Source organism: Alternaria infectoria (assembly GCF_024043175.1).
Source record: "Alternaria infectoria strain BMP 0036 chromosome Unknown scaffold_12, whole genome shotgun sequence".
Lineage (NCBI taxonomy): Eukaryota > Fungi > Ascomycota > Dothideomycetes > Pleosporales > Pleosporaceae > Alternaria > Alternaria infectoria.
Window position 1 is genome coordinate 959,338 of NW_026250701.1, and position 12,112 is coordinate 971,449.

The following is a 12,112-nucleotide window of genomic DNA, read 5'->3' on the forward strand; positions in this document are numbered from 1 at the left end:
AGGGTCCAGCGTGCATTGGAGCGGGTAATCATGCCGACTGTCATTATTGGTATCGGATATTTGAGTGTAGTATTTACTTCGTTGTGGAGAATGTGTCAATGTGTGTAGGGAAAGGGGACGTCGTAGTCTATGCTATCTGTTGACATGGCCTATATACACTAAAGACTGACCATTAGCATCTCGTGGTATGGGGTCGCTTATCGTCGTAGTCTGCAATTATAGGCATCGTATTCATGTCAAGAAATCGGGACCTGCTCTTGAAGACGCGACATAACTTCTTTTAGAAAACAACTGTACAAAGGGTATCATACACCACCATCCCCATCCCCATCCCATCCCATCCCATCCACCACCTACTCCCTCCCCAACTCCACAATATCCCTCATCTCCAGCATCCAAACCCCCTCCTCCCTCTTCCCCTCCACACACCTCACCCCCGCCTCCACCGCCGCCCTCGCAATCACCCCCGCATCCTGCGCCCACCAATCCGTCATCTTGGGCGTCAGCCCCCTCAGTCCCTTCGCCAGACTCCTCAACGCCGCCTCCGCAGGCCTCGACTCACTCCTCTCCCCCACAATCAAGCCCGGACGCACAATAACCGTGTGTTTGAACCCCAGCCCCTTGACCGCTTCTTCCAACTCGCCCTTCATCTTCGGATACGCAAAATAGCCGTTGGGATTCGCGCCGTTGGACGAGATGAGGACGTATGTGTCTACGCCGGCTTCTTTGGCGCTCTTGGCGAGATCCAAGTTTAGGTCATAGTCGATTTTTCGTTGCGCGTCGAAGCCGCCGACTTGGGCGCGCGTTGTGCCTAGGGCGCTGAAGAAGACGCGTGGGGAAGAGGGCGAGGGGAATTGGGCGGGCCAGGTGGACGAGTCGGGAGAGGTGATGGGTTGCAGCTTTGTGGAGCCTGCTGGGTTGGGGAGGTCGCGGCGCGTGTAGGCGTGGATGGCGGAGAAGGAGGGGTGGGCGAGGAGCGTGGAGAGGATGTTGGAGCCCTGTGTGTTGTGTTAGAAGTGCGTGTTGGGGGTTATCTGGGGTTGTGAGGGACGGACGACGAGGCCTGTGCTGCCTGCGAGTACTGCTGCCGCCATTCTGCTACTTTGGTCGTGGTCTGTTTAATAGTAGGATGAGCTTCTCAGCATGGAATGTGGGCGCGTGGTGTTGTCAGTCAAAAGTTTCGCCGCGTCTGTAAGTGCGGAAATTCGTCCGCGACCCTGATAAGCCAGGCCGACCGAGGTGCGTCATCCCGATAGCTGTCTCTCGCAGCTCCATCCTTGAAACCGCTACTCCCTTGTGAAAGCCGATCATCGCATAGCAAGACGAAGACAAACAACCATGACAGAAGCTCCGTCTTCCCCTCGTGAGGGCAACATCACGCATACACATCGCTTATCCGTATCACACCACAATCACATCACCAGCACGCCGCAGCACCCCTGACTCAAGCCGTCGGCACCCGCCGACCCTGCCCCAACCGAACTCACACCACCCTCTCACCACCGTCATCACATCCAAAGTTTCGCACCAGTCCAGACCAATGACAGTGTCCGGGAACAAGCGACTGCTTTCCACAGCTTCCATGTCTGTTGCCCGATACGGGTTGTGTTTTGCTGCTGACTGTTAATTCTGGTGTGCCTGGCTTGTCCCACATGTCAGGCCAGCCGTTTCGGGTTGCGGCGTAGGGCTGAGGAGGATAGAGGGCTCACGCCATGGGTTGGTGGTGCGATCGCGGGTTGGTGAGGGTGATGGGGATGTAGGGTTGGGGGGTGGGTTGGATAAATAGGATGAAGGGTTTGAGGGATGGTAGGTATTCACAAACATCAACGACTACTACTACAACTACTGGTATCAACAGTCCAGTTCATACACCTCATACATCTTTCCACTCAGCATAAGACGCAAACACCAAGTTTGTCTACACAATACTACGGCAACATCACTTCCATCTCAACTCCATCTCAACCAAACCTCTATCTTCACACAACCACACAAACCCCAACACACAACCATGCCCTCACCAACCCAAGCCCGCCTCCTCTGGCGCACTCTCTCCCGCAGCATGGTCGAACCCCATCCCTTCGCCCGAAACCCAATTACCATGACGCCCCATGCATGGCGAGCTGGAGATCTCTCAAGAAAACTGGTAAAGACGAGTGCTGTGTAAGTCCCTTCGTCTCTTCTACAACTAGCCTTTTCGTTAGGAGTTTGTCGTTAATAGTGATTTAGATACTTCCCGTTCTACGCGGTTATATTTGGCTGGCCGGTCGCAGCGTCGTGGTGGTTTAACGGGAATATGTGACTCGGAACTGCTGAGGGAGAAGGGGAGGAAGAGAGGAGTGAGACGGAGAAGGGTGTAGGGAAGAAGAAGGGGTTGAGTAGTAAGGAAGTTGAATGTTTGGTGTTGAATATGCGGTGGGATGATTGATTGGAGTTTGCATTGGAAAGGCGTCTAGGTCTTTGAGACATTGCATTTTCGTCTTTCTGCTGGAAGACACTTTCGAAAACCATTACTATTTTGCTCAAACGCACTTTTCCTACCCTTCACAACTCATTACCAATCACCTTACCGCAACACGGCAATCCTACCATCGAACCATCACACCACCCACCCCCTACAAATCCAGCACAACCCTCCCAACCCCCCTACTAACACAACTCAACATAGCCCCCTCCTCCATCTCCTCCCCCAACAACCCCGTCCCCCGATGCTCCACCCTCCCCCCACAAACATCCACCCTACACGTCCCACAATTCCCCACCTCGCACGAACTATCAATCTCCATACCCACAGCCCTCAGCGCATCGAGCAGCGACTCCGTAGCACGCACCTCCACCGTCTTGCCGCTTTGTTTAAGCTCCGCGGTAAACGGGTCTCCGGACGTAGCTACCGTAAACGCTTCAATGTGGACGGAGGACTCGGGTATACCGTAGGATTTCGCGGTCGCGACGACGGCTTCCATGAGGCGAGGGGGGCCGCAGGTGTAGATGTGGGTTTGCAGATCGGCTTTTGATAGGATAGCGGGGAGGTTCAGGCGTTGGCCGAGCGATTTGTTGTAGATTGTTGCTTTGGATCCCAGTGCGGCGATTTGAGAAGCGAAGGGTATTTCTTCTGCGACGGCGTAGTGGAGGTGGAAGTCTTGGTTCGTTTCCTGGAGGTAGGTAAAAGCTGTCAGGAAGGCTGTTATGCCGATGCCGCCTGCGATGATGATGATGTGTCGGTCTGCGGTTTTGGCGAGGGGGAAGCTGGCTGTGATGCGACCGACGGTGAGGATGTCGCCGACTTTGGTCTGTGAGTGGAGGTATTTGGAGCCGCCGCGGCTGCTTGGGTCTAGTGCGACACCGAGCTCGAAGCGCTTTGAGGTACCGCTTACGACGGAGTAGGCGCGTACTAACTTTCCTCCTAGCTTTAGTCGTACGTGGCTACCTGGTTCGACGGGCGGTGGCTCTGGGATGTCTTCAATGGATTCGAAGATGAAGGCCGTAACAGTACTCGTCTCCCTTCGCTTCTCCACAAGACGGTATTCATTCCAGGCATCCATCTTCTCGTCCTCGCCACCAAACAGTCTGCTATTGTGGTCTTCAACAACACCTCGGTCTAGACGTTTCTGGAATTTCCCTTTGATGTCCCATCCAAGCTGCGGCAGCTGCACAATCTGCTTCATCATCTCCACGTTGCTTGTTTCGATGAAAAGGTAGTACATAACCCTGGCTATCGTCCACTCTGGATGCGGTCGCTCGAGTAGGGAGATCATGTCGCCTGCAGTGATGGTGCCGGTCTTGATGATACGGTACATCCACCCCGTACGTAGCAGCGTCTGTGTGCGCTTGGCCATGTCTTTGACCTCGAAGCGGTGGTTGAGCTTGTAGCAGGGTCCGCGTGGCTCACTGACTTCGACAACGATGTCACCGATGGCCAGTCGATCTCCAATACAAAGGTTCATCTCGCTGACTTCGGTGTTGAATAGGTTCTCGCCAAACGCACCGGGCTTGAAATGGTGTTCTGAGGCGGGTAGCTCTTTCTTCCACTCATCGTAATGTGATGTGCAATAGTGGAGGAGCGCTTTGTCTGGGCCGCCGTGCAGATGAAATGCATGTTCATCTGTCGGAATACCAAGCTCGGTGATTTCGACTGGACCCGTCAGCGGTCCTTTGTAGATGGCAGACTCGATCTTGCCATTTCCAAGCGACTTCTTGATCTTGCCGGCGCGTAGTTGAATGAGCGGGAAGGGCTTAAAAGGCGCTGGGTTGACCAGTGTGTCGGGGTTTGGAGGCGGCGGCGGTACCCACGTCGAGATAGGCATGCTTGGAAGAGTGTTTGGGTTAGTTGAGTACCATCTGGCGGAGCTGTAATTGTTCGACCTCTACAAGCGTTTCTTTATTTCGGTCGTGAAGACTTGGTGCTCCGTGCGCCAGGTCGAGTCAAAGGGAATAGACAATGGCGGCATCAATGACGAACGTGCACTGAAGAGAAAGCTTCTTCTACTTCACACACTAACTCAGAAGGTGTTTAAGCAGTCATCAGGCGTGCAACGATACCTAGGTAGCCTGCGGAATCGCCGGGGATAGGTCTAGACTTGATGTAAGCTATACTACACTTAGAAGGTACATACGAAGATATATTTGCCAAAGAAGTCGATGGGTCTTGAAGACAGCTAGATGGACAACTTGGTAAGCATGAAAGAGTCATGTTAGATATGCGTCAGAGCATCGTGACCGGCCTGACTAGAAGACCACAGTATGTCATTCGATCCTTGGTATCCTGTACATTTGACACTCCTGTGTTGTCTCCATGTTGTTCCAATATGTAGAGTCTGGCGGGATGTTGCCTGTTAAACGAAAAGCTTGTACCAAACAAGCCTGGAGACGCCTAGTCACAGGCAACGAGGAACGGCGGAGGTCGGAGATGAGCGCGACTCCCCGACCCGGGCTTGGACGCGTTGACTCGCCCGGATGTACAAGTCATACGTCAAGTCAAAGACCGAAGTAACGGTATTGGAGACGTCGTGACGCGGATGAATGGTCGGATTGTAGTTCAGACGATGAACGCGTCGTGTGTCACGTGGGTAGCGGCCTCGGCTGCAGTTTGGTGGAACTGACGTCAATGTGAGGGTCCGTGGACAAGCTCCGAGCTACAGCATCAACTCGTCACCGCGATCTCGAGATACTCAATTGCTTCTGACCCCGCTACTACTCGACTTCCAATCCTCCAGACCTCAAGCATCTAATATACTTAATCGGAGACCAACACCTGTCGCACATCGCAACCTGACAATGTTCCGCATCCAACCCGCACGCGCCGTACAACGCGCAACCTTCTCTCGCGCAGCCATCGTTCGCCCTCGCTTCCTCAGCACAACGCCAGCACGCTTCGCTCAAAAAGATGCGCAAGACAAAGACTCGCTCAAGCCTCGGTCGACCGAGTACGCCAAGTCTGGCTCCGACGATGGCGCCGCACACTCGGACGCTGCCTTCGACCCCAAACAGACCAGCCCAGAGGAGGCGGAGGCAACTGCTGAGAAGGAGGCTGGAGGTCCACAGAACAGCTTGAACGCCAGCCCGGGCAACAAGAAGGTCAGCGAACCCAACAGCCCAGATGTTGGCGGCAATGGCGGCGCGCCGGACAAGAAGAGCAGCGGTGGAGGCAGTGCGCCCAAGAACAGCACAGGATAGATGCAGATACCACGCGGACAGACCATAGTCATGATGAGGGGATGCCAAAGGCAGAGACATCAGGTAGCTATCGAGGGTAATCAAGGGCGTATAGGGAGCATCACATCACAGCATCATAGCATTGGGAGTCGCATCCCAGGCACCCAACTGTATATACCCCACAATCGAAAGAGAAAAAAAAATGCCAATTCCGAAGCCACGAAAACCAGTGACGTGCCCATGCTGCAGCTCCACCGGATGCGGCATCTGCGTGGAGCAACCTCAGTCTTGCACCCATGCAATGACGTCACAGCCAATGACGCTGCCCACAAGAACGCGGCAGCAACATCCGTCTTTGCACAACAAAACATCTTCACACCTCTTTAATCCTCCTACTACACTTCTAAACCCCCCTCTCTCAAACCACAAACCTCACACATCCCCCTCTCTTAAACCTCAAACCACAAACCCATCAAAATGGCACCCCGCGCCCTCTACACAGCAACCCGCTCCCTGCGCGCTTCCACCCGCATCCCCACCTCGCGCACACCAATCACCACGCTCACCACGCGCCGCACCTTCCTCAGCACACCCACGCTGCGCATCAAAGAAGACGCAGCGCGCACCCCCGAACAAGTCGAAGCCGCGAAGCAGGAACAGCTCCAGGAGCAGGAAAAGGGACAGGGCAGATGGCGCGAGGACCTTGCTAGTCATGGCGAGAGCAACATTGCGGCGGATAGACAGCAGGTTAGTGATCATGAGGAGCATATGAAGGAGCTGCAGCGGGAGGGGAAGGAGAAGGGGGAGAAGGGGGAGATGTAGGGAAGGAAGGATGGAAGGAAGGAAGGAAGGAAGGAAGGGTGGTGCTGAAGGTTGAAGAGGGGTGGAAGGTGGTGGTTGTGTATATGGATTGAATCAAGCGCATATTACACGAACGAACTGTACCCAAAGAAAAGGAAGCAGCAGCATGTTGAAGCCGCCCACATCTCCCTTCCCAGCCTCATTCCCTCTCAAACCCATCCCCACCCCCTCAAAAATTCACAACACTAGCCTCCAGCACCCCCTCCTCCCCAATCAACGCCTTGAGCACATCCTCCCCAACCATCTTATCAACCCCCAAAATCATCAACGCCTCATTACTCCCCTCCCTTCCCCCTTCCACCCCATCCCCACCTCCACCATTACTCTCATGCATCCTCTCCTCCACCTCCCCATCCAACGGCGCCACATTCATAAACTCAATATTCACCCCCGCCTTCCCCAGCAAATTCCCCACATACCCGATCTTACCCACACTGTCAAAGTTGCGACAGATGAGCAGGGTACCGCGGGGCACGAATTCGCCTTTGAACTTGTCGAGGCGCGAGATGAAGGGTTTGTTGCCGGAGACGAAGCCTTGGATTATTTGGTCGGAGGAGGAGGAAGAAGGAGAAGAGGAAGAGGGGTTGGTGGTGTTTTGGAGGGCGCGGGCGGCGGAGGGAGATGCGTTCCGGGAATGTGGTTGTTGCGATACAGAGCGTGAGGCGCGGGCGCGGAGGGTGATGAAGGAGGAGTAGGGTTTATCTTCTACGTTTTCGCGGGAGCGTTGTTCGTTTATGAGGATGCCGCGGTCTTTGGCCAACAACTCTGCATTAACAATATTAATGTTCAAGCCGTCGCTGGAGGTGATGGGCGTGAGCAGTCCCTTAACCAATGCCGCGAAAAGCGGTTTCGTCGTGTTGATCGTAGCGAGCTTGCCTTCGTAGATGAGATCAAAGGTTGTGCGAAAAGAACCGGTTTTCGCGGAGGAGTAGTGTTGGGTGTACAGGCTGCCCATCTTTTCTACGAGGCTGATGAAGGGTTGCAGGGTGCGGTATTCGTCCGGGAGGACGATGGGTGCGTTGACGGCTGAGCGGGGGAGTTCGCCGCTGAGGATTGAGACGACTTGTTCGCAGACGTCGATGGACACGTTTTCTTGGGCTTCTTTGGTGGAGGCGCCGAGGTGGGGCGTTGCTACTACTTTTGGGTGGGCGATTAGGCGGGATGCTGATGAGTCTTGTTCGGGTGGCTCGGAGGTGAATACGTCGATACCTGCCCCAGCGATGACACCAGCGTCTAGAGCTTCGACGAGAGCATCTTCGTCGATCATGCCGCCGCGTGCTACGTTTAGGATGCGGGCCGTTGGCTTCATTGTCTCTAGTTCGGCCTTGCCGATCATGCCTTTAGTCGAGGCGATCAAGGGAGTATGTAGGGTCAGGAAGTCGGCCTCTTTTAGGATCTCAGCTAGACTTGGGCGGAGGGTTACTGACGCCGCTGCAGCCAAGTTCGGGTTTGCATAGGGGTCGTAGGCTATCAGACGCATACCCAGACCGTTAGCAATACGAGCAACTGTGAGACCGACTAGGAAAATGTTAGCGAGCGTTTATAAACGTCAAGCATCAAACTTACCTTTGCCCAGGCCGACAATGGCCAGAGTCTTGCCTTTTGCCTCCACACCCACCAGTCGACTTCGCTCCCATTTCCCAGCTTTGATACTTTGCGATGCATCGCCGATGTTGCGAGCCACAGCCATCATGACTATCACATGTTAGTCAATGTAAGTATGACCTTACTTAGGCTACCTACGCGCAATGGTGTGCTCCGCCGCAGCATTGATGTTCCCCGAAGGTGAGTTCACCACAATGATACCGTGTGAAGTGGCACTCTGAACGTCCACATTGTCAACACCAACACCGGCACGTGCAACGACTTTCATGTTCTTGGCGGCACCCAGAAGCTCGGCTGTCACCTTCGTCTCCGACCGTACGATGAGGGCGTCATATCCGCCGATGATTTCCTTGAGCTCTTCTGGACTTAGTCCTTTCTTTTCGTCTACATCGAATTGGTCTTTGAGTAATGCCAATCCATCTGGCGAGACCTTCTCTGGTATCAAGATCTTCCTTCTCGCGGTGTGCATGAGGATAGCCATGTTGACGGGTATCGGTATGTGCTGTTTTCGCCGGCACTTGGTGGACTCAAATGACTAGGTATGAAAGAGTTTCAGTGAGTTGACCAAGGGTAAGTGTCGGTTGTGGCGTTGACTGTGAGTTTACGTGAGACTGTATTAGGTGTAAGCGCAAAGCCTACAGGAGGAGTACACTCCATTTTGTACACCCAGAGTAAGACTGCGCCGCTATCGGTCTACTGCAGTAGCATGCGTCAGAGGATTGTCTTTGTGGTAGCCTTACCTGTTGGCTAGGTTTACCCCGCACTCCTTCTACCCCACGGGGTGAGCGCCGCTGCTGCAGGGTCAATTTGGCGAAGTACCTAGGTATCGAACAACGCCCTCGAAACTTTGCAGAGGCGATGTTAAGAATATTCATGGAAGAAACCGCTGAAGGAATATCGATATAATGTAGAACGAGTTTTATTATTCAGTTGTTGTTGTAGTACCGAGCGCTCGCGTCCGTCATGCTACTATACTGTGCATATGTTGCGCAGCGTGGGTAGCCACATATGGTGTGATCTTCAGCGATTGGAGGCTGAATTGCTGTAGAGTGGGATATGCACATCACGCGGGTAGTCGGCGCCGCCCGTTTACCAATTACTACGTGTCTTGAGCTTCTCGTTCTGCACTACCTCGATCCAGTAACCATCGGGATCTGCGTTTTCTGTCAGTTGTCGCTTCGTACGACGGATAGATAACGACTTACCTAGTACGAAAGCGATGTTCTTCATGCGACCGTCAGTAAGCCTCTTCTTCCAGTTGACCTTCTTCTCTTCGAACCGAGCACACGCAGCGTCGAGATCGTCGACAGCAATGCAAATGTGGCCGAATCCTTGGGGCTCATCGTTACCATTGTGGTACTTGAAGTTTGCGTCGTTCTCGGTTTCGTAGTTATAGGTCAGCTCAAGCAGGCCTTCGGTGTTTGCTACCGGGTTGACGCCGTTTGCGGTGTTTTCGGATGCATCGGGGCCGTATCCGAGGAAGTATAGGTTGAAGCCAGCACTTTCGTTCTCAGAGGTGCGCTTCAGTTTCATGCCCATGACGTCTTGGTAGAAGTTGAGTGAGGCCTCCTTGTCCTTGACGCGGATCATGGTGTGGTTCTGCAATCATCAGTACACCAACGTGATGTCTTCCTAGCGCTACTTACCATGCGGTACGAGCCTGTATCGGTGTCCTTGACGTTCTCGGTCTCCTCCAGTGGCTTCTGGCCAATGACCTCCACCCAGTAGCCATCAGGGTCGAGCACAAACGCGATGTGGCGCATGCGACCGTCTGTGAGCTTCTTCTGGAACTTGTAACCCGCATCTTCTAGCCTCTGGCAAGCAGCCTGTAGGTTGTCCACTGAGATGCAGAGGTGGCCGAAGCCTTTGTGTGGTTCCGTGTTGCCATTGCTGATCTTGTAGTTTGGATCGTCTTCGGTGCCGTAGTTGTGCGTCAACTCGACAATTCCCTCGCGGTCGGTCCAGTGGTTGCCGTGCGAGGCGGCCTTCGGGCTATCGTACGCGAGGAAGTAAAGGTCGAACTTGGCGTCGGGGTTCTTGATCTGATTGATCTGCTTCATTCCAAGGAACTCATAGAACTGGACAGAGCGCTTCGGATCCTTGATCCGGATCCTAGCAAATGTGAGTAACTAGCCAATACTATGGGGATGGCGCAGTGAATGCCATGCGGGTACTCACATGGAGTGGTTGAGCTTGTACTTGGATGGGTCGGTCGCCATGGTTGCTAGCGTTCGAATCAGGAAGCTTGGTGTACTGTTTGATTTGAGAGGATGAAATGCAGATGATACGACTACTCGTGATGTTCTTGGTATTGCGAGACGCGTGAAAAGCATTGATTGAGCTCTCTAGCAGTGTCTCAGCGCAATTGAGGGGAAACAGATTCTAAGGCCGATGACGTCTGCGATCCAATGAAGAGCTGCCAATTGCCCCTCACCCGGCATTTGCTCGGAGATCAGCCCGGTGGGTTACAAACATCTCGAATGCGTGCGAACGACGAATCGTCCTATGACGTCGATGTCAAACATGAGCACTATCTACCCAGATCTAGAGATGTCACCAGGTCGATATATCGTTGTAAGGCGCGTCTCATCCAAGAACATCGTCGTGTCGCGTGCGCGCGGGCCCATCCCTTCGGATCACACTCCACCCGTGACCCGGCGCAAGTATGTACCCTTCGTCTGAGTCCCGTTGTGGTGTGTAGATACACGAAACCTGAGTAGCATCTCCAAGCAATGCATGGTGCTAGGCTGCAACAATACAAGCTCTTCATAGCATGAGCGCGAGAGCACGTGCGGCGGAAAACAAGGCTCCGGCCAGCCCAGGTGGTCATAGCTCTCTCTCCTGGGGAACTTCGTCTTGAACATCGTCATGATCAAGATACTGACACGCGCAACTTCTCCCTCGTGATCCCGTCCGTTCCTTCTCGTGTTTTAACGCGTTCCTTACTGTTGCGACGCGTCGCTGGCCGTTGTATCTGCCTTTGCTCTGAGAGAAGGCGCAGATCGGTGAATTAGCAGCACGACAGCGCGGAAGTGGTTGCGCCAACCATAGACCAGGTACGTGGGCATTCTTTCACATCACCGTCATCCAAATCACATCCATTCTTTGCAGCGCGTGGTACTCGCTACCTGCTCACACGTCGCTGAAAGCTTCCCACGCACAGTCTATTGTTCATTTTTAGTCCTTAACACCTACAGCTTCCCCGTCTAATCATGTCTGCAGATCCCGCAATGATCAACATCGCTAAAGTGAGCGACTGGCTCACGCAGAATGCAAACGAACACATCTACCCAAGACTCTTGTAGGTTCCAAATACCACACACTGTTATTCCAACTAACGTCAGTAGCTTGATGTCTCCAAATGGCACACTATTAGCGTACTCAAAGCCTGTCCAGACCAAGGAGCTTCGCGATCAGGCTGCCCTAATATCTATGACATGGAAAGACAACTGCCAAGGACGTCAAAAGCCATCGACCCGCAATGGAGCTACCCAGGACCAGTCGCTGCAACCCGCACTTAGGACACTCACCATCGAGACTCCGGATTGTAATATCATAGTACGCCTATTGCAACCGGAGCTACTGCTCGTTCTCATCGGTAGAATCGCTCCCGGCAAAAAGCAGGGCTTCAAGATTTCGGCCGAGGGACAGGGAGACCCACGCTACCCAGAGGCAGACGACCCAGTTTCACGTCCTGGTTCAAGCAACGAACAGCATTTGACCATCAAAGGCAAAGCGCCCTCATTACTTAGCAACATGAGCCAGCGCGATAGAGATCTTAGGGGCGGCGCGCTTCACGTCCAACGGAAAAGATTAGACGCCCTGGCTGAGTACGTCTTGCAAGACTTCGGCGACACTGGATTTGTCATGCCCGCAGATGCAGACCTTCAGTAGTACGATGATGCGGCTCGGGACGGGGATACTTTACCCCTGCCTCACTCCACGGATACCGATTCTGAGAAGACTGATGGTGACGAAGTACTACACAAGGCAT

The 12,112-nt window shown here is 53.7% G+C and overlaps 7 protein-coding genes across 7 annotated transcripts; 3 read left to right on the top strand and 4 right to left on the bottom strand.

Moving 5' to 3' along the window:
* Positions 1–353: 353 nt before the first annotated feature.
* On the bottom strand, positions 354–1,094 carry J4E92_007529 (uncharacterized protein; the record flags this gene model as incomplete). Its single annotated transcript, XM_051498892.1, has 2 exons — positions 354–998; positions 1,056–1,094. The coding sequence occupies 2 exons, from the start codon at positions 1,092–1,094 to the stop codon at positions 354–356; spliced, it is 684 nt and encodes a 227-aa protein (XP_051351166.1).
* Positions 1,095–2,615: 1,521 nt separating this feature from the next.
* On the bottom strand, positions 2,616–4,304 carry J4E92_007530 (uncharacterized protein; the record flags this gene model as incomplete). The annotated part of the gene is made up of 1 exon (XM_051498893.1): positions 2,616–4,304. The coding sequence occupies one exon, from the start codon at positions 4,302–4,304 to the stop codon at positions 2,616–2,618; it is 1,689 nt and encodes a 562-aa protein (XP_051351167.1).
* A 970-nt stretch (positions 4,305–5,274) lies between these two features.
* Positions 5,275–5,673, top strand: J4E92_007531 (uncharacterized protein; the record flags this gene model as incomplete). Its single annotated transcript, XM_051498894.1, has 1 exon — positions 5,275–5,673. The coding sequence occupies one exon, from the start codon at positions 5,275–5,277 to the stop codon at positions 5,671–5,673; it is 399 nt and encodes a 132-aa protein (XP_051351168.1).
* A 456-nt stretch (positions 5,674–6,129) lies between these two features.
* On the top strand, positions 6,130–6,474 carry J4E92_007532 (uncharacterized protein; the record flags this gene model as incomplete). Its single annotated transcript, XM_051498895.1, has 1 exon — positions 6,130–6,474. The coding sequence occupies one exon, from the start codon at positions 6,130–6,132 to the stop codon at positions 6,472–6,474; it is 345 nt and encodes a 114-aa protein (XP_051351169.1).
* A 208-nt stretch (positions 6,475–6,682) lies between these two features.
* Positions 6,683–8,775, bottom strand: J4E92_007533 (uncharacterized protein; the record flags this gene model as incomplete). The annotated part of the gene is made up of 4 exons (XM_051498896.1): positions 6,683–8,031; positions 8,080–8,208; positions 8,257–8,570; positions 8,771–8,775. The coding sequence occupies 4 exons, from the start codon at positions 8,773–8,775 to the stop codon at positions 6,683–6,685; spliced, it is 1,797 nt and encodes a 598-aa protein (XP_051351170.1).
* A 432-nt stretch (positions 8,776–9,207) lies between these two features.
* J4E92_007534 (uncharacterized protein) lies at positions 9,208–10,337 on the bottom strand (the record flags this gene model as incomplete). The annotated part of the gene is made up of 3 exons (XM_051498897.1): positions 9,208–9,717; positions 9,765–10,230; positions 10,297–10,337. The coding sequence occupies 3 exons, from the start codon at positions 10,335–10,337 to the stop codon at positions 9,208–9,210; spliced, it is 1,017 nt and encodes a 338-aa protein (XP_051351171.1).
* A 993-nt stretch (positions 10,338–11,330) lies between these two features.
* Positions 11,331–12,012, top strand: J4E92_007535 (uncharacterized protein; the record flags this gene model as incomplete). The annotated part of the gene is made up of 2 exons (XM_051498898.1): positions 11,331–11,419; positions 11,466–12,012. The coding sequence occupies 2 exons, from the start codon at positions 11,331–11,333 to the stop codon at positions 12,010–12,012; spliced, it is 636 nt and encodes a 211-aa protein (XP_051351172.1).
* Positions 12,013–12,112: the final 100 nt, after the last annotated feature.